The 22,001-nt window shown below is 35.4% G+C and overlaps 1 protein-coding gene across 1 annotated transcript in view; it reads right to left on the bottom strand.

Moving 5' to 3' along the window:
• Positions 1–22,001, bottom strand: part of Eys (eyes shut homolog) — a 1,705,088-nt gene that overhangs the window by 222,239 nt on the left and 1,460,848 nt on the right. The window contains 1 exon segment of the mRNA XM_047559194.1: positions 2,877–2,985. Coding sequence (XP_047415150.1) covers positions 2,877–2,985 — 109 coding nt within the window.

Here is a 22,001-nt window from a genome sequence, read left to right as displayed (position 1 = left end):
GAGAAGGGGAAGGAGGGAGTAGAGGAGAGATAGAGGGGAGGGAGAGGGGAAAAAGAGGAAGCAAGGAGGAGAAATAGGGAAAAGTTATTTGAAAAAATAATACCTGAAAAGTGAAAATTTAGAAAGGAAATGGACTCCCAGATTCAAGAAGCCCAAAGGACTCCCATTGGAATAGTCCTAAAGAAGTCCAATCTGAGTCACATTGTAATGAAACTGTTGAATGTCAATGAGAATTTTGAAAGATTTAAGAGAAAAGTGACTTGTCATAAAAATTGAAACTCCCATGAGACTAATAGCAGATTTCTCCACAAAAACGTCTCAAAATCTTTCAGGTCAGAAAGACAATATACTTGAAGTGCTGAAAAAAATCTGCCAACCAAGAATGCTATATCTGGGCAAAACTGCCCTTCAAAAATGAAAAGGACATAAAGTCTTTCCCAGATAACAAAAGTGGAGGGAGTTAATCACTAGACCTTCTTTACTATATATGCTAAAGGGAGTCCTTCAAGTTGAAATAGAAGGACTCTAAAAAGCAGCATAAAACCATGAAATTATAAAACAGATATATAGAGAAATACAGAATACTGTAAGGATTCTGTATCAAAAGGCACCTTCTTTTGATGGTCTGTGCCAAAGTCAATGACTCTTAGAATTAAATGACTTTGGCTCACAATTTTCTCAGTGCTTATGTCTTTATTCTACACATCTCCACATTCCGCAGTAGCAAAAGGTGTAATTCACAACTGGAAGCCATCTCTAGGTCCTTTCTCAGACAAGATCCTGTCAAAACTTGGAAAGAAAAGGGCAATTGTCAAGGAGGCTGGTTCCAAGAGGATGCCGAGGATGATACTGATGCCCCTTGACTTAGAAGGGGTTATGTCTCCACAAACCAATTGTCAGTTGGAAATATTGTCAGTAAAAATGCACTTAGTACATCTAGCCTACTGCATATCACATCTTAGTAACACAGAACACTAGAGAGTATTAGTTATACATCCTCATGATTATGTGGCTGATTGGGAATTACAAATCAAAGTGTACTGATTGCTTGTTCCTTTGCATCATTGTAAAGTCAAAAAATTGTAAGTAGAACCATTATTAAGTCTGGGAATGTCTGTCTATGCCAGAATCCTGGGGTTGGGGTCTGGTTGAGAGAATCCCAGCACACTTAGTCTCCACAGAATGACTGAACAAAACTTTGTGGTTAATACAAGTGAGGAGGCAGCATTCAGAAGCTGATTCATTTAGTCTCTGGAGCACTTGAGTTAAACTGAACACAAGGAGACCAAGAGTTGTAAAAGCTTGTGGCAGCTCCTACAGTAACAGTAGTGAAAAGCAACTGAGACTTTAGAGAGCTTGAATGCATTCTCTATTTACCTCCTCAAATATTCAAATGATTTTCTACTTTAATCATAAATTCTATTCTCATGTACTGGTCTCATGTGTGCATGTGTACCTGGGGCATTCTGATCAATATTTTACTTAGCCTCAAAGGCAAGTGACTTATTTCAATGAGATGATAAGTCAAATTTAAAATATTTATAAACAAAAATATATTTATTGAGCATTTGAATTCTATTTATTAAATTTGTGATTCATCAGTTTCTAAGTTAGGATAGCACATGTTATTTATAAGAAAATATGGAGCTTTTAATATCAAAATGATAATTATACAGAGTTAACATAGCTGTAACTATGCCAAATGCTTTATGTTGAATTTTTCAAAAAGCTATGAGTGTTTCATATATCTTAGACCACTTGAATATTCCATGTTTTGAATGTAAATATTTAGCTCTCTTGGCACGACTTTTTAAAACATGAAACAACTTTGTACCTTAACAACTCACTCGAACAGTTTTAACTTTTCTGCAGTAGCAAGTCAAGAGTAGTAGAGTGTAACACTTGAACAAAAAGGGTTAGGAACCAGAATGACTGGAGTCAAGTCTCTGTCCTTACTACTATAAACTTTTGTTCAAGTCTAATATTCAGTTCCCTCAGTCACAGAAAAGAGATAATCACTTTTACTTTGCAACATTATTATAAATATCAAATGAGATAATGCATATGGCCATAGTTTGGAAAATATAATGTGCTTAGGCAAATGTTAGCTGTTTTTGTGTGCTTTCTTTGGATGACTATATACATACAACAAGAAACTGTACAAAAGAAATAGAAATGAAATGAAATGAAATTTTTAATTTGCTAGTGCAATGCATATTGCAAGTTTTAATGTGTATCAAAATTAGCACTTTGGAGCTCTAATTATACAGATTAACTCTCTACATTGACAAATGAACCAGGAATTTTTTATCTTAAGTCTGTTGCCAGAAAGTCATACCAAGAAGCATGTAACCAACCACATCATTAAAATGAAAAGAATTCAGCAGATTGCCTGGTCTCTGGAGAGATAGACATCCTCTGTTCTTCCAATTTAGCTTGATTTGATGTTTCTAAGAAAAATTTCCCAGCCAGTGCAAGTCTAGAAAGCTGAGAGTAGGCTTGTAAACAGGATTGCAAGAGTACTATCATATCCTATGAAAACACAAGTTTTGTATTATAAGTTTTGTAAGTTGTTTCTTGTTACTCTTTCTTATTCTTTGTCTTTTTTTTAAAGAAATCAAACACAATATATTAGATCCAAAGTATGACAGAAAAATCAATTTATTGTCAAATTTAATAAAACATTTTAGTAATAAAGTCAAATATTTAGTTACAATCCTCGGAATGAGATAAAGTTTCTGGTGCTTTGTTGAGAGTTTTTACAAATAATCTGTCCCACTGAGAAATGTGATTAGTGCTTAATGACATAAAGTGAATACTTATTTGAAATGTTAAGGGAACATTTAGTGTTTGAAACTGAATATTTGCAGACCTACCTGAGAGGTATTGGGAGTCTCTGCATCTTTTTTCTGTAATGGCGGTTTTCCATAAGCAGCCATTTCAATCATACAAGCAAACCCAGGACTGTCACCTGGCATCGTGAAGCTAGAAGTGAAACAGAAGAGGCCATTATTGTATGCGTTATTGGCAAGAAGAGTAACTTCACACACGGATGGTAAGTACTACTTCAATGAGAGAGGTACTTTATGGATCAAAATAATCCTGAAATATGGCTTCAACCAAGTGTGAACATTTTCAGATAGATAAAAGATATATTTCTTTTCTAACGTTGCATTTCATTTTCCTTCTCTCCTCCTGACTTTCAATCAGGTCTTGAAATGCATTCAGAAAGTTAAATCTTTTACAAAACAAAAAGAGCTTTATGTGTATAAGTAGGTATTGATAAACTCTAAGTGCTAACTGTGGTTGACATATGGTCTTATTCACATAGGAGATTGTTGGACAAGTAACATCAATGTTAAATGATGCTAAACTCCCTAGGTAGAAAATTCTCCTCCTTGGCCTACAGGGGAAATAGAAATGGAATAAGAAATGAAAGGCTGCATACCCCTGAGCAGTGAGATTACACTGTGATACAGTTATCAGAACTCAGAAAGCATGCTGCTAATGTACCAGCTGGTACTGTTTCAGAGATAAAGAAAAGTGTAAGCTTAAGGGAATTTGCAGAATAAATAGCAGAAATGGTCAACACACAATTGAAAATTTATCAGGAGTTTCTAAATTGATGCAATCAGACCAATAGGCACATATGACAAAGGACAGGCATTCTTTTAAATCACTTCATTTATAATTTTAAAACACAATTCAAATGATATTACCTAGATGCTTGCCATACATAACAATATCGACTTGGACTGTTATGAAATTTATTCTATAGAGATAATATTAGAAATATATTTACTGATATTAATGATAGCTATTTGTGCATACTGAGAGTGTGAATGATATTAATTCTCACTTTGGTTTATTTGTATTTTTCAAATTTTAGACAATAATCAAAGATTTTTATTTTGAAATTTGAGCAATTTTCCAGTTTTCCTTGATCCAGAGGGATGTTTTTAGGATGTTGGACTATCAGTGCAGAACCCTCTCCTTCCCTATCTTCCTCCAAAATGTTTAGCTCTTGAATGGTTCCTTCTATCCTTTTACCTAAAAATACAAATCTTAGATGATTCTTCCAATAAATCATTCTACTACTTTTTTGGTCTCCACTCAAGTTTACCATGGTCATTTCTAATTCTGATCAGATCACTTTGGAACATTCCTAAATTCTAAGTTTCCAGTTTGTGTGAATTGTACTGTAGGGATCTATGAAGTCACTTGCCATCATTGTTGATTATGGCCAGGGTGACATGCATGGGTGCTTCATACTGGAGAAGGAAGGAATAACTTTGGGGAACACACGTGTCTTTACTAACAATATGATGTCTCTCTTTCTTCTTTCATTGGAATTTGTTGGAATCTGACCCTGAGCTGTAGTTCTACAGAAGGAATTTGCTGTATTTCCTTTCTGTTATTCCTCCTTTTCTCCCTCTGACCCTTCAACAAATAGCTTATTCTATTGTCTGCTTAGTTTATACACTATTTTGCTACTTTAACTTCACCAGAGTTTTTCCCACAGGGAGATTCTTATCACATTCATTTTTATAATATATTGTATTTGTTTATGACTAAATTGTGAAAAGAGGGGTGGGAGAGGTGGGGGGAAGGGAAAAAATAACAGAATGAATCAAACAACATTACCCTATGTAAATTTATGATTACACAAATGGTATGCCTATACACCATGTACAAACAGAGAAACAACATGTATCCCATTTGTTTACAATAAAAAAAAAGAAGCAAAAATAAATGCTGTATTAACAAACTAGTTATTTTGCCACATAAATCATTTGAGGAAAAATCTAAATACATATCCCTTATGCCTTTCAAGTACTGCTAAGGTCTGCTAAGTCTAATGATTTAAAGACTCGAGGATCATATTTTGAGATAATCCATTGACTGCCTGAGTGATCTTAGGCAAACCACTTAACCTTTCTTCCCTGAAGTGTGATTATCCACAGAAGGGAGATAATCATTCTTAGCTCATAAATGGTTAGTGAGAATCACATTATTTAATGTACATAAATCATTCAGTGCTAATATTAAAATCTGAGTTAAAGCAATTATTTGCTGACTAGACAGGGATCTCTAAAGAGATTTTTATGAAAATAAATTACACAGTCAAGTTGAAGTGTTCATCTACTTCTACTAATATTGCTTGTAATGGAATTCAAAATCAAATACTCAATTTGAATTATTTTAAAAAGTAAAACTTGATGAAGTGAACATTTTTTTTAGTGTTCTTAACAGTTTTGTTCTTTAGATCTATAATGTTATATAATCTTTAGTGATGGTAAGCAATATGGCTGAAATATTTTGATTTGGAAAGGACAATTTATCTGTAGAATTTTAGAGAGCCCTAAACAATTTGGAAATTCTGGGTATCCAAAATTAAGGAAACGGTTGTAAAAATGTGAAAAAATGAAAAGTGGATGTGATAGGTTCAGAGTTAAATCAAGTACTTTATATAATTTAATGCTAGTCAGTTCCTATGCTGGAATTACAGGATAATAATTAACATGGAAGGACATATGTGTGAAATAGAAAAATGAAGACAATTTGAGTTATATGACATAATTTTTATAAAAATATGCAATGAGATGATACCAGAACTGCTTTCACAAATATTTCCGGTGGCTATCACTATATGCTGAGAATAAGGATGATGCTTAATTTGTGTGCTTTGCTTATTTGTATTTTATAAATGTTGGACATAGAACATATATATATATATATTTTTTTTTTTTTAGAACATATATTTTCTAATTTTACCCCTTAAGACATATATACAATTTTTAAGTTGATTTCAAAGTTTATTTATTTGTGATATTTTTGCATTTTTAAAATTGGTGCATTGTAATTTTACAAAATAATGGGATTCATTGTGATATATTCATACATGCTTGTAGGGAACATTCCTCAAGTTTATCTGACAGCAGTCACTGACACCATGGTCTAAATAAGCCAAACAGTCTGAACAGAGAAACTGAGGTTGGTAAAGACTCGCCATGGAATGAAGGTTTTTGTAGCTGTTGAAGTTAAGTTTGAACTGAGGGGAGGCCTCGTGCTGACATGCGTCACAGAAAGCTGTGATGCGAGTCCGTGCTACCTTGCCTCATGCTGTGTGCAGGAGTTTGCCATTCCCCCAGTCCTTTGTCTCACACCTGTTGCTGGGCAGAATTGCTTAGGTATGCTTGGTTTGTTTACACTACCTGGACCCTCGACGTATAGTTCACCTATAGGCTGACTCTGTTATACTTAAACAAGCGTGTTAACCTGATTGGATAATGTGCCTATATATGTCCTGTGCAACCCTAAATAAAATTAGATCCGTGCCTTCAGAGCTCAATCTCCGATGCCTGAGTAAGCGTGCTAGGTAAGGCTAGGTAGGGTAGGCATCGTTGTCCTCACCCTCAGCAAACCCATCTCTGAACATCTACACATGCTCATGTATCATTTGACTTGTTTGATTCCCCTGTACCCTCTCTTTCCTTCCCCTTCTTCCCCCTGATCCCCTTCCTCTAGTCTTACTGGTCTCTCTTCTAGTTTTATGAAAATTGATTTTTTAAAGCAATCAAGTACTGAAGAATTTGGCAACATTTTTCTGTTGTTTCTTGGGTTCTGTGCCTTTCCTCCAGGTTCACCTCTCTACCTACCTTTTGCTAAATATCTTTAATACCTCTTGTATCTGTGGATAGTAAACCCATAGTCATATCACACTTTATTTCACCCCTGAATAATGGCTTAACTGCTGAGAATTTTAAATTGAATTTTTTCTTTTAGAACTTTAAATATAGTATCTGATTATATTCTGCTCTCAATTGCTGATGTGAAGCCATTCTCAGTTCAATGTAAATGCTCTTCTTTTGTTACTTTAACTTTTCTCTCTGGCAGCTTTAAGATCCTGTATGTACCTGGGATAATAAGTGTAGGTGTGGATTAATCACTGTACATTCTTCTCAATACTCACATGCACTTTTGAGCTCAAGAATTATATATTCCTTTAATTTGTAAAAATTCTTAATTGAACTTCACATATTCCTTTTAGGTATTCCCTGACATTTCTGTTTCATTTTTTGAAGGCCTATTGTGTCCTCTAAATTTCTTAATCTTTTTTTCATTCTTTTAAAAACATCATAATTTCTCTGTCCTGAATTATTCTTGGGTATCATTTGTTTCTCAGTCTCCTGACTATAGAGTTCATTCTATCAACTGAGCTTTAAATTTGTATGAATATTTTTTTCCTAAAATTTTGAATTGTTTTCATAATTTTTGTATTTAATCTCTGTCCATTTTGCTTTTATAATTTCTCTTTTTAGCTGAAAGTTATGTCTTCATTTGTGCATCTAGCATCCTACAAATACTTATTTTAGAGTTTTTATTAGACTAATAAGAATCAGAGTGATTCATGTTACATGAGTTTTTTTGCTTTGTTCCATTCTCAATATCGTGTGTTCTGATATGGAGATGTGCAGGCTCATTTTGAATGGCAGGTGTTTTTGTTTTTTCTCTTTTCCTCATTTCCTTTCTCCTTGCTCTTCTGCTGTGCTCAACCCTGCCTGCATAATGAGAGTCCTATCAGATACTCTGACACCTAAACTATAATGTTGGATAATGGATATTGGTAATTTTGTCTTATGATGGTATCAAAGATGTCTACAGATCCATTCACATAGCTGACAGAAGATTCTTGGTGAAGTTCAGGACCTGTTACTTGGTTGCAGTCTGTTGTCTTTCTGGGTTGGAAGCTAAGTTAGAATTTCAGATGGCAGTCTTTCTCTGTATGTTTATCCCCCTGCTTGCTTGCCCTTCCTTCCTTCCTTCCTTCCTTCCTTCCTTCCTTCCTTCCTTCCTTCCTTCCTTCCTTCCTTCCTTCCTCCTTCCCTCCTTTTCTGCCTATCATCTCTGCATCTATATAAAATATTTCACAGTCATTCTTGAGCAAGCAATTTCTTTTACCCTATGCACACTGAGCTTCCCTTTCTAAATCTGTATCTTGGCAAGCCAGCAGTTTAGCTCCTTTATTACTTTTCATTTTCCTCTTTTTCTTGTCTAGGGAGATGTTTATCCTGTTTTGAACCTGCTTTTATGTTTTTAGTTGTCTATTTTCAGAAATTTTCTCTATCATAGCTATGTGTTAGACATTGAGGAGGACTGTCAAAGTGTGAAGTTAGAGTCATCTTGACTAGATATCCGACTTATCATAATAATAAGAAAAGACAACAATAAATGATCAAACTAAGTTCTTGCCTTGAAAGGCCATGTAAGCATAAGTTATCTTTGATCTGGGAGGAGAAGAACAAAGAAAAATTAAACAAGTCATTTGGAAGTACCTTTCTGATTTTGCAGGTTTGAATTTGGAAGGACTAATTTCTTTGGCTTTTCCATCTCAGGTTTGTTGTGTGCTAAAGGCATTTGGATGCATTTGTCTCACATATTTTTCCAGTGGTATATTTCAAAAACCCATCAGTAAAGTGGTTTGTTTTCCTTCCAGAGAAAAGTAGAAAGTATGGATTTTTTTTCTTTCCAAGGCATCTATGTTAGGTTTGTCAAATCTGGAGTTATATGAGTCACTAGCATTAAACCATAATGAAATTAAACACTTTAAAGGAGTGTTTTGCAGTGCTGTGCTGAAAGCACAGAAAACATAGTTCATGTATAATTGCAGCATGGAGTCATGGTATAACAGTAACAAAACTGAACAGCACCAATTGCTTCTAGGGAATATTGTAAAATTGATGATAATACTGAATGCTTTCACAGGTGCAAAACACAAATGTTCTTTTTTCTTGTCACTAGGTTTGGCTATTACCCAGCTATGATGCTGGCTTATTTATTTTAGATTTTGGCTGTTTTGGGCATGAATTAAATTTGCTAGTAAGTTGTTTCATCCTTTTTCTTCCCTTCCCTCCCATCTCCCTCCTTCCCTCACCACTTCTCTCTCCTTCCCCCTTCTCCCTCCTTTCCTTTCTTCCTTTCTCTTTCTCTCTCTCTCTCTCTCTCTCTCTCTCTCTCTCTCTCTCTCTCTCTCTCTCTCCCTTTTTTCTTTTTCTGGTTGGATTTTTAAAATGAAAGCAATAATTAGATCTCCATATAGTTAACTTGCAATATACATAGCAGCTAAGTGAATCTCCAAGTTAATAACTATTAAAATTCTAACTAATGATAACTGGTTTTAACCTTTACCAAATACATGTATGTCAATTGCTCTGAAAAAAATGGATAGCTAACTCATTAAGTGCCAGTTCAGAACTTTCATTTAAAAGAATCTTCCTAGGTTAGGCTTAGAATTGTGAGAGGATAAATTAATGTGTTAGCAGCTCTCCACGTTCAGCTAAATGCTCAGCTCTGCACGAGAATAGCAGGGATGGAGGCTCACAGCCCAGACACTCAATGTCAGCAGATGGCAGTAAAGATACATGACAGACATGAAGGCATTGAAAGGTATTTTGTCCCTAGGAAGACTAACTTGGGATCTAATTGATAGTGTGATTATTTTAGCTCCCTGTTTGTAACAAGAAAACATAGGAAAATATACTTCAAAGATTATACATCAGGCAATATGAATGAAACTGTCCAGAGACATGCAGCTTTCTTTTCCAGTTCACATATCTAATGCCACTGTCATTGCTGTGTGAGCAAATTTAAGAAACTATTGTTCAAGAATGTGATGATTTTCATATATACCTATCAACACAACCATATTTCCTTAGGTTGTCAGGGCAACTCAGCACAACCTAAATGTTACAGCAGAGTAAAAACTTAATCAGGCACAAAAACCACAGTGTCAGGCACTTTGTCAAACAAAAGCAACATAAACAAACCAAAAGCATCTTGAAGCATCTCTTTTGTTGAGAGCATCAAGGAACTGGCCAGCCTGGCTATACAAATAGCTCATACATAGAGCATTCCATAACCTTTAATAAGTGGTTGTCATGAGAGCTCCCTACCCCTGAATGATAGTCGTGTGAGGGTCATTGGTTTTAGATGATTTTAACTAGTCTTCCCTCTAACAAAGAAAAAAACCCCATAAATATATTTAATAATAAATTACACAGAAAACCAAGTCATTTTCCTGTGAAGCACTGTATGCGATGATTCCTGAGGACTGTTGAAGCAGGAGCTTCGCTCAGACCCTTGATTAACCAGAGCGGTCGTCAAGGGAACATCCACCCAGTCATCATGAGCATTAGAAATTTCCCAGGAACCGTGATATTTCTTCTGACTACACTTATGCAGTTCATGTGCAGTGGGACTCACAGCATATTTTTCAGATTTCCCTACCTCCTGGTAGCACCTCTAAACATGTGACAGCTCAAATTCCTTTGTTTTTCTTATCTTTTAAAAATATTCACACAATGACCACTACAATTATACATATTTAAATATGGCATGCAGAAAGTGTGCTGTTTTTCTGATTTTTAAATTTATTCCTCCTTTTTTGTGTTAGCCTGACAACCAGCTTTAATCTGTCTGAACATGATGAGAAGGAGCTTCAGGTTCAGTGTGCTGGAGCAGGCCAGCTGTGGCTCAACAGCAGGTTGTACACATCTTTTCCCAATTCCATGGTCAGTGAATCCATGTTGACATCTTGAAATTGACCAAGGTGGGAGTATTTAGGTCAGGGAAATTGGTTTAATGGTGCATATTAGTACCCTCTTCCCTTCTTCCTCTGATAATGGGTTCTTAAAAAGTAGCTGAGTTTTTAAGAGTTTACTAAGTTTCTTGAACATTTCTTAGTAACATTTAAGCATTCACTTAGAACAAGAACATTAAGTCTCCAAACTAAACTTTACTATTGGCATTTCATTTGGGATTTCAATAGAAAAATCCCCTTTATTTTTAATCAGTTAGTTCACAGCTCTATATTGAACTAATTCACTCTGATGATTAATTTGGGTTCTAGGAATTTTACCCCAACATATGATCAGCTTACAAATATCAGAAAATGTTTAATTTTTACCATTCACATACCAAATTGATTTGTTCAGTGTGTTTGTTTTTTTAATAGTTTAGAGGTCTATTGGTATCCAATTCACTGAGAAATTAATCAGATCACAGAAACTAAAAGTACTGACTGTTAATCCTTCCTCTCCAACACTTAAACTCAGACACTTTCATATTTTGAGAAAGTAAAATTTTCCAAGTTGAAATATCATATGGAAAAACTCAATTAGATAATAAACGGATTACCAGATTTGAGCACAAAGAATTCTGATGAAGTTGGCATATGCAAATTCACTCTTATTAGGGGGTAAGTGAAGCTAAGGGCATGTTTTCTTTAGGAAAAGGCCATTGTGTTCCTGTCACTTTTTAAACGTGACACGAGAAGATTATTTTCTATAAAATTACCGAATGTTAACAGTAAGTGTATATTTTCCTTGTTTTCTAAATACTACAGTTTCTGCATGATTAATACTATTTGAAGCATGTAATTTTCCTGGTGGTGCATTTTAATTTAGATTTACTTAAAAAGCAGAAAATATTTTAACATTAAAATATTCATGTTGTATCATGTTTAGTCGAGTGTGGTCAGTAACAATTCTAGCTTTTCTTTAAAAAGTATGAAAGTAGATTAATAGGGATGGAAAAGATTTAAATTTCAGCAGCATTCTCTGGGCCAAAGTTGTAAAGTTCTCATCCCTCTAGTGTAGAAACACTGAAGTGTGATTCAGTGGGCCATGCCTCAGATCCATAGCTCTGGTTTCACAGTTCTTTGCCAGTTAGCTCACCATCTATGTTCCTTGCCTCTCAGCTTATTTCACTTTTTTTGATTAAGAACATCTATTTCTTATTCTGAGATATACCTTTTGCTTATGATTTCTGAGGTTTTGTATTTATCTTTTCCCCTCTGTCTTTCTTACACACTTCGGCAAACATGACTTCCTTATCTTTAAACTTTCCTGTTGGAAAAGAAAAATAGTCAAGATAAATTCTTACCTCAAACAAACTTTCAATTTGGAGATAATTCAGATGAGAAAAAATTTTAAACGTTCAACTGACATAAAAATGTAATTGATGAATATTTGCAACTGAACCTTATTGATTAAGTGAAGAATTACTAGTCCTTCTGTAATTTTGATTCCATTTTTTATTAATGTTTCTGTGAGCATATTTCCAATTTAAAGATTGAAGGGAATTTAATTGAATAAGTGATCATGATGATAACAAAAATATGCTTTGTTTTGCCTCTTACAATGGAGAAAAATACGTTGCTGGAGTTGTTCCCAATAAGAAAAACAATTACACTAAATGTTTTGGAATTTTTCCAGAAGATGATACATGAAATATTCCAAGTGGAAACAAAAGTCACATAATCTCATATATAGAGAAAAATCACTGACACAGATGATTTGAATGTTTTGTACTACTTGATAAAAATAACAAAATTATTGCAAAGCTCATAGGTCCTAGATCACAATGAAATTTAATAAGCTCTAAAATCTATAGACTGTGTTAATTTATTTATATAGTCTTAATATTAAAAAAACTTAGTTTTTAGTATGAGGTAAAATAAAAAGAAATAGGAGAAAAAAAGGAAAGTTTTTGTAGTAAAATGAAGCACAGAAGAAATTAGCTTTCAGGCATGATTTTAAGTACAAAAGAAAATGGATCTTCTGATTCTAAGGACACATGATTGAAGGCTTACAAGAGACAACGTGGTAGCTGATGGAGAAGTGCAGGCAAAGAGGTATTGCCTTCTGAAGGTCCTCACAGAGTGAATCGGGAAGACATTGTCCTCGTATAGGTCAGTTTTCACAGAAACCTGCGAATGCTGACCAATGCACTAGCACTGGCAGTGTGGGTTGGTGTTATGAGAGGTGACATTGTGCAACATCTTTAAAGTTGCATTCAAACAGACACATCAAAGTTGGGATAATTTTACTCATACAAGCTAGGACTTCTTTCCTTTTTTTTTTTTTTTCTGTAGTACTGGGAATGGTAAAAAGGCATTTTACCACTGAGCTACATTCTCAGCCCTTTTTATTGTATTTTGGGACAGGGTCTAGCTAAGTTGTTGATGCTGGCCTTGAACTTGCTTCAGTCTCCTGAGCGGCTGGGATTAGGAACCTATACCACTGTGCCTGGTTAGCTAGGACTTCTTGATTGCTGCCCATGAAGCAAAAATGAAAGCATGGTATTTATTCAAGGGTGCCCGCCCATTTTGCTTCTAGGAAACAAATAGGAAATATCTTTTCTCCAGTCTTTAGATATATTTTTTTCTTTATTATCTTTAGTGAACCCCACCCAGTTGCCTACTGAATGGCTTTGTGTTGCTCTATGCCACCTCCTTTGTGACACTTGACCAATCAGACAGACTGGAATACAGTATTTCATTGTGATGGAGACCCTCATGGGGGTCTATGTTTTAACTCTTAGAATGGCTTCTTTTAATGAAATATAATGGAATTGTTTATTTAATAAACATTTAGGTAGCATTTATTATGAACCAGGCTTTATTCCAAGTGCATAAAAACATTCAATAATATATATCCTATGAGGGAAGTGGAAACCTTTTTTACATTTAAAGATGAGAAAATTGAGTCACAAAGAGATTAGGTAGTATGTCCATAGTCACTTTTTCTATGAGTGACAGAGCTGGGCTTTGAACCTGTAAGTTACGGCTCAGGAATCTATGCTCTTAGCTGTTGTGTTACTCACTCCTCTTAATTCCTAGAGCAAATATTATAAATTTTCCTTCCATTACCTCAATCCAGTTGATTTACCTTTCCTTAGCAGCAGATTGAATTCCTTGGCTTTTTGTTTTCCTTTGCTTCTGGAAAGCACTTTGTCTCTGTACTTCCCTGAACTCTTAAGATGGAGGACTTCCTCCACCCTCTCTTCCTTAATCATAACCTTTTCATCTACTAGGTTTCTTATGCCCTCAGTCTCTTCTTTCCTAATTCCTATACTCTGCCTGGACTTTCTCAGGCTGCATGGCATCTATCACCAGGACTAGACACTTGCATGAGTGTTAAGGAGAGTAGGGAAATTGAAAGAAAAATATGTTGTGACCCACAAATACTCCTTTGAGGCTGTTGACAGTAAGTAGCAGAAAAAGAGGGAGGTGTACTACCACGCTTTCTAGTGTTGGTACTCCACTGGTGGCAGGTTTCTAGGAAGGTGCCTAGAAGAGAATCATAACTCCTAGCAGAACTGTTGCAGTGAATGTATGTGGGAGCATTTGTGATCTACCATTATGGGACTCTCTTTGTCTTGTAGGCAGGGAACTTGAGAACATTAAAATGTTCAGAAGTTTCCTTTGTTGTAATATGGGATCTCATTTGATTCAATAGTCTGATAAGCTCTGGTAAAACTCAGGTCATGTTCTATTGTTCTGTGGCTATTTGTTTTATAACTTTTTCTCTCTGATTTTCTGTTGCTCAGAGTGAGGTTGTATCTGATTCTCCTTGGTAACCTTAGCTGTGAGCACAGTGTCTGATGCATAATGCACATGAAAAGCACTTGGCTGAATGGGACCCAACATACCTGTAGAAACATTTTCTTAGAGAAACACTTTTCCTTTACCTGCTGCCTTCTCTATACACAGCTGAATGGTAGTTCTAGCTACTCTCCTTCAGTACATCAGCTCATTAATGAAGACAGCAGTTGATGTACTCCTGATGATAGGCCCAACTCTGAACTGCCAAGTTGATGGACACATTACTCAAAGTTCTGTGTGTTTCCTGATATGCAAAGGAGTTTGTACATTTCAAATCCCCTTCTAAACCTTTGCATTCTCTTCCAGACACCCACGTTTTGTATGAGAAATAACATGTTGGGGCACCATGCTACAGCTGTCTTATTCCCATTTGATTTAAAATCACGTCATGTGCATAAACCTTGGTGCCAAGTTTTTTACCACTTAGGCCTGAAAAAAGATGTGAAGATGTGTGTGTGCGTGTATGATATTCTCATTTGGATGCATAAATTAAGGCATTTTCCTTTGAAAAGTTCAGAACATGTGTATATTGAATTGTAACTGGACACCCTATTAAGATATACAGATATACAGATAACCTAAATGTTTTGGGTTTAATAAATATCTCAGCTGTGGAGAGGCCATGAAGTAGGCAGATCAGAAAGCAGCAGTGTATCTCCCTCTTTAACATTTTCACTGGGTAGTCTAATCAGACAGGAAACACTGATACAATCAATGAAAATCCATTGCAAACATTTCAGAGCTACTATCTGCATTTCTTACGATTCAGGTAGAGCAATAAAAGCATTCTAACAGACCTCTGTAAAGTGAAAAGGGGATTATATTCATTATTTCCTGATATTAAGGGCTTCTTGGGGATGAATATACTCACAGTAATAACTGGAAAAGAAATGGTAAAAAATATTCCACTATTTTCATTCCATTACTCTATGATAATTTGGAGTCTAAAACATTCCCTTTGAATTTTTTTTTTTGTTTGCCTTTTGGGTGAAGGATTATATTTACTCTCTATATTAAGAAGAAACATTGATATTCAAGGGTTTCTACCAATCACAGATGTTTTGTTGATACCCAGCCCATGTAACAAACATGACTGTTATAGTTTAAATATGAGATGTTCCCCAAAAGCTCAAGTGTAAGACAATCAAAGAAAGTCAAAAAGTGAAATGATTGAGTTATGAGAGCTTGAACCTAATCTGTGCATTAATCCACCAATATGGATTAACCAGGTGGTAACTGTATGCAGGTGGGAAATGACTGGAGAATATGGTTCACTGGGGTGTACCTCTGGGGTTTTATTTTGTCCCTAGTGAGCATAGCTCTCTCAGCTTCCTGGTCGCCATGTTCTGAACTGCTTTCCTCCTCCACGACCTTCCATCATGATGTTCCACTTTACCTCAGGCCCAGAGCAATGGAATCAGTCCTTGTTAGAGGATGACCTTTGAGGTCGATCGTGAGCCTCCAAATAAACCTTTACTTCTCTAAATTGTTCTTGTTGGATCTTTGGTCACAGAAAAGCAAAGTCGACTGAAACAATGTCCATGATGTATTTAACTTTCAATCATCTGATAGTGTTAGTGTCATGGGGAAAATAACACAAATGTTAAAATCGTAATTTTTTATGCCAAAGAAAGATCTCAATGGTGACATTATGGAAAGATGGAGTATCCCTATTCTTTTCTTCAAATATTTTCTGGTAATCCAAGAATTATGATACTACAGAAGGTCCTCTAACTTACGTTGTAAAAATGTGAATGGAAGAACAAAGAACCATCCACAGATGAGGAGCCTTTATCATCCTTACAATAAGCTTCCTAAGTATTCTCTCTACCTAGAAGCATTTTCTGAATTGAGAAAAGATTCCCTGTTTGTCTACATATCAGCAAGAGACTAGAGTGACTTGGGAGTAATATTTTTTAAAAAACCCACTAGATGTATCAGGAATATTAAAACACACAAATGAATAGGTATTTAATTCTGGATACTTAGAGTGTTCTAAGGATCAACTAGAATCTACTAATCTTTTAGTACTTAAGAAAAAAAATCCCCCATTTCTCTCTTTATGGTCTTTTGAAAATTGTCAAAATACAACAAGGCTCCATTCACTTTTTTTTTTAATCAACAGAATAATGTAATTGTTATTCAGAAAGAATTTTTATCTACAAATGCCATGATGTTATTCTTCTTTATGGTTGAATGATATTCCAGTATATATAATATATATATATATATATTATATATATATATATATAAATTTTATATCACAGTTTCTAGGTTGGTTCCACAATCTAGCTATTGTAAATTGAGCTGCTATGAACATTGATGTGACTGTGTTACTGTAGTATGCTAATTTTAAGTCCTTTGTGTATAAACTGAGAAAAATATCATGCTAAGTGAAATAAGCCAGTCCCAAAAAACCAAAGGTCAAACATTTTCCCTGATAAGTGGATGACAATATATAATGGAGGTGGGGAGGTGGGGGGGTGAGAGAAGAATGGAGGAACTTTAGATTACATACAGGGAATAGGGGGAGTATGAAAAATGGTGGAATGAGACAGCCATCATCACCCTGTGTACATGTATGATTACATGAATGGTATGAATCTACATCATGCACAACCGTAGAAATGAAAAGATGTACCCCATTTGTGTACAATGAATCAAAATGTAGTGTGTAAAAATTTAAAAAAAAGAAAAAAAGAAGATAAGAAAATTTGACACATTTTGAAAAACAAAACAAAACAAAACAAAAAAACCCCACAAAGCCCCCCCCACAAAAAAAGAATGTTTAACAGTTAACAGTCACATATCTATAAGTGCCAACACAGAGTAGGCTAAACAGAGGAGTCCGAGTGAGGTGAAAGACTTGAGGTACATTGTCCATTGTCCTACTCTGAAGGACTATAATTTTTAAAGACTTTGTGAAGAATAACTTTCAGTTTCTCTTTTAATATTCCATCTGGAAGAGAGCTCATTTGTGACAAAGGCATTTCTTCATTATTTGAAGAACAGTGATGCTGTTTGTGCAAAGCAATTCCTTCCTTCCTTCCTTCTTCCTTCCTTCCTTCCTTCCTTCCTCCTTCCTTCCTTCCTTCCTTCCTTCTTCCTTCCTTCCTTCCTTCCTTCCTTCTTCCTTCCTTCCTTCCTTCCTTCCTTCCTCCTTCCTTCCTTCCTTCCTTCCTTCCTTCCTTCCTTCCTTCCTTCCTTCCTTCCTTCCTTTCTCTCTCTCTCTCTCTCTCTCTCTCTCTCTCTCTCTCTCTCTCTCTCTCTCTCTCTCATAGTTACTGTTCTTTGAGCATTTTCTAAAACCATGAACTGTCTTCAGCATCCTTCATGGGCTATCTCAATGGAGTGGTTCTAGATTTGAAGTTTTTTGCTCCAGGAACAGTTGGCAACGTCTGAAAACATGTTTGTTTGTTATAGAACAAATGAGGGTGCTCCTCATTTGTTACAGATACAGATCAAAGATGTTATCCTATGATACAAAGCAACCCTCAACAACAATGAAGTCTCCAGCCCTAGGTATCAGTAATGCACATCTTGAGAAACTGTTTTAAAGTAAAAGCAGAGTGAATGTTTACCAGTTAATAGATTGTAGGTCTTATTATAAAAAGGAGGAAATGGAAATTTTTTTCCACAATGAATGAATTAAAAAGATTTTACGTTATAACATTTGTTATGTGTAGGCACGCATTCACATGATCCAAGATAATAAGCATGTGTTATCCAATATCTCCCTCCCACCTTATCCCTAGTCTGTATAAGCCTACTGCCTGGAGAAAGCAGTGTCACTTATTTCTCATTTACTTATCCGAAGTCCCTCTCTGCATCTATAAGAAATTATATATGTATGCATGTGCACACACACACATACTGTACATATTCTCTCCATTGTGCTTTTGCTATTTAGCTCATCATGGATATTGTTTTCTACCATGACAGAAGAATCTCCTCATTATTTCTTTTTAATATGGCAGAGTATTGCATTATATATTGTATAGATGTTTTCTCTTTTTACTTAACCACTCTCTGTCCATGGATGTTTAGGTTATTTGCTTTTGTTTTTTGCTACAAACTCTTACACCATTAAAAATTTTATCTGTAAAATAAAGATCTACGAGTAGAACTGCCAAATAAGAGAATTTATGTGTTATTGTCAAATAGGAGAATTTTTATCAAATGTTTTCCAAATTACATTCCATTGAAGTCATACTGGTTTTCATCCACCAGCAATAAATGTATAAAAGGAGTTTGGATGATTTCCTAGTTTTCAAAATCTGTTTACATCCTTCAAAATCTTTCTGGAAATAAATAAAAATAGGCACACTATATGATATTTTATGTCTTTCAAGGTCTCAGCACTCAGATATCCCAGGATCTATTCATGGGTGATATTTTTTTCTAGCTTGTTCTTATTGTAGTAAAACATATTCAACATAAAATTTACTATTTTAACTACTTTGAAATGCACAAATTCAGTGGCATTAAACATTTTTACAATGTTATGCTTCTATCACCACTATTTTTAAAAATTTTCATTACCCTAAATGGTAAGTCCATAAACATTAATCTATAATTTTCCATTTGTCCTCCTCCAAACCCTGGTAATCTACAATCTAATTTTTGTCTCTGTGAATTTGCCTCTTCTAGATAGTTCATAAAAGTGGAATCATATAGTAATTGTATTTCTGTGTCTAAACTATTTCACTTAGTATAAAGTTTCCAAGAGTCATCCATGTTGTAACATTTATCAGAATTTTATCCCTTCTTAAGGCTGGAAAACATTCAGTTGTGTGTATATTCCATGTTGCTTATCCATTTGTCTGCTGTGTTATTCCTAGACTGTGACTACTGTGAGCAATACTGCTGTGGACATTGCAGAACATTTGAAAAATTATAAATTATTACATTTTCTAGAACCTTAGTCATATTTATAATATTTTAAATACATAAAATCAATAGTGATAATGTTATTTGGACTTAGATTAAATTGGAGTATGTATATTAAATAATGAGTGGACTTACATTGTTAAGATATACACATAATCTAAAAAATTAACAAAATTTTAATAAAAATCTGAAAGCAGCAGTATCTCAAACATTTTTATAGTGCAGTCTAATTTGTTAGGAATACTGATTAAACCAACATAAATTCAATAAGGCAAAGGGAAGTAAAAATGGATCCAGATTCCTAATAATTTATCATTGGCCGTATATGTAATAGGTAATGGTCTACAAGAACAGTGCATTCAAATTAAATGGTTGGCCAAATCTAGGGACCATTAAGTGCTAAATTAAAATGAAATAAAAAAGAAAGAAGAGTATGATTGAGGGTAATAAAAAGTGATGATTCTAGTACCAACACTACCAGTACCACTACTACTAGATAGCAACTTACTAGGACTTACTAAATGCCACAAAACAAATGCTTTTATATATATTACATATATTAACTTGCAACCACCTCCAGAAGTAGGCAATGTATCTTATGGTATCCATTTTATAGATGAGGGAACCAAAGTCCTGGAAGGCAAGAGACTTGCATAAACTCCTAAGGAGCAGAACCCAAATGTGTCCCTAAGTAGCCCAGTCCTGGGTTTGCATGCTGAAATCCCACACCTGTAGCCTACAAACTTGTCTCCATGTTGGAAACCTCCTGGGCAAAGGGCCTTAAAAATATTCACAACACTCAGGCTATATTACAGACTGATTAACTCCCAATCTATGGGGGTAAGGTTAGGGAACAGGCACCAGAAACTTGTGATTCAATGTGCAGACAAGTTTGTGAATGTGTGTACTATTCTATGCCACCTTTAAATTGTGAAGAAACACTTATCAAGTCAGGAAACATACATCTAGGGCATTAAGAAGAATAATAATGATTGGGTTATAGTTCAGAAGTAGAATGCTTCCCTACAAGGTGTGGGCCCTAGTGCTGCAACAAACCAACCAATCTTCAACATACAATGAACAGTAACAAGCAACATATAGTTATGCTCTTACCATTAAAGAAAAAAAAGAGTTTAAGCTGCAGTAAGATGAAAATGCATATTTCTAGGATTAATATCCTACTCTTACATGAGGTAGTGAGCATTTTAATGAATATGGCATTTTCCTTCTATTTAGAAGTAAAAGTGGTATTATGTTCAGAAACAGGGGAACAGCTAGACAATCAATGCTGTCTACTATTCTCTGGATTTCAATGTCTAATTACAGTTCGAAATTTGTATTTTTTTTTTCTAAAAGTAAGTAGGAAAAAATCCAAGTGCTAATATTTTAGAATGTAGGACATATTAATATATTAATGTGCTTCCCCCCCCCCCCAAATAGGTTGTATAAATGAAGATACAAGACAGGTTTCATGGATTCATACTGTACAGATCAAACAGTAGGTAAGGTTGATGAGGTATCACCAGTTTAAAAGTTAAAATAATCACCGTTCCTTATGAGGAAATCCAATTTTAATCCCTAATTGCCACATATTATATATAGCACAGAAGTGTAAGAAGCTAAGAATAATTCAAGAACAAGACTCAACATCAGAATATGTGTTGGGGGCTATGCCATGCGAACTCTCCGAAGATGGCACCTGGCAGTCAGCCAGAAGCTGTTTTGATCACATTGAAGGTACGTGTGCACAGGTGTTCTCAAGGGCTCCTGCTTGCGCCTGCTCGTGATTGGGCAGCTGGCTCCTCACCTGATCTCAACTGGCGTGGCTCCGCCCTCTGCCTCTTGGAGGAAATATAAGCAGACAGTAGGTAGTAGAGAAAAGAGCAGCAGCAAGGAGAGAAAAGTGACAAGGAGTAAGGAGCGACAATAAGAGGAGCAGCTAGTAGAAAGAAACAGAGAAGCCATTAGCAGAAAGGAAGAAGAAGAAGCGGCAAGCAGATAGAAACAGCGAGTAGGGGCAGCGGCAGAAGGCAGATTGCAGAGCGGAGAGCGGAGAACTGAGAATACATCTTTGGGTTGCAGATCACAGATTGCAGTACGCGGGACACATCCCTAAAGCACCTTAGGTAGACGGACCCTTAGTTCACAGGATGCAGGACGCACCTTTAAGAAGCAGCAGCAAAACTAAGAAGACATGGATTTCTGAAAGTGTAGTCTCTCTCTCTCTTAAGCAAAGTCTTTCTCTCTTACGCAAAGCCTGTCTCTCTCTTAAGCAAAATCTTTCTCTCTTATGCAAAGCCTCTCTCTCTCTCCTCTTAAAGCAAGCAAACCACAGTTCCTCTATCCTCTATACCTGCGCAAAGTGTTGCTGCAGGCGGTGACAAATTGCCATGGGCGGCGACAAATATGTGGAAGTGGATAGGCCTCTTAATTTCCTAGAACTTTATTCATCTAGATGATCAACACACTTTTTCTGTAGAGTATCAGAAGTAAACATTTTAGACTTTGTGGACTTCATGCACTCTCTAATACATAGTCTTCTTATTCTTCTGTAACAGTCCCCTATTTCTCTTTGCAACTCTTGAAAAATATGGATACAATTCTTAGTTCATGGACTGTATGAAAACAAGCTGTAGCTGAACTCACTCATGGGCTACGAATAGCA

The sequence above is a fragment of the Sciurus carolinensis genome, chromosome 7, assembly GCF_902686445.1.
Source record: "Sciurus carolinensis chromosome 7, mSciCar1.2, whole genome shotgun sequence".
In the NCBI taxonomy this organism is placed as follows: domain Eukaryota; kingdom Metazoa; phylum Chordata; class Mammalia; order Rodentia; family Sciuridae; genus Sciurus; species Sciurus carolinensis.
This window is presented reverse-complemented; position numbering and strand designations above follow the sequence as displayed.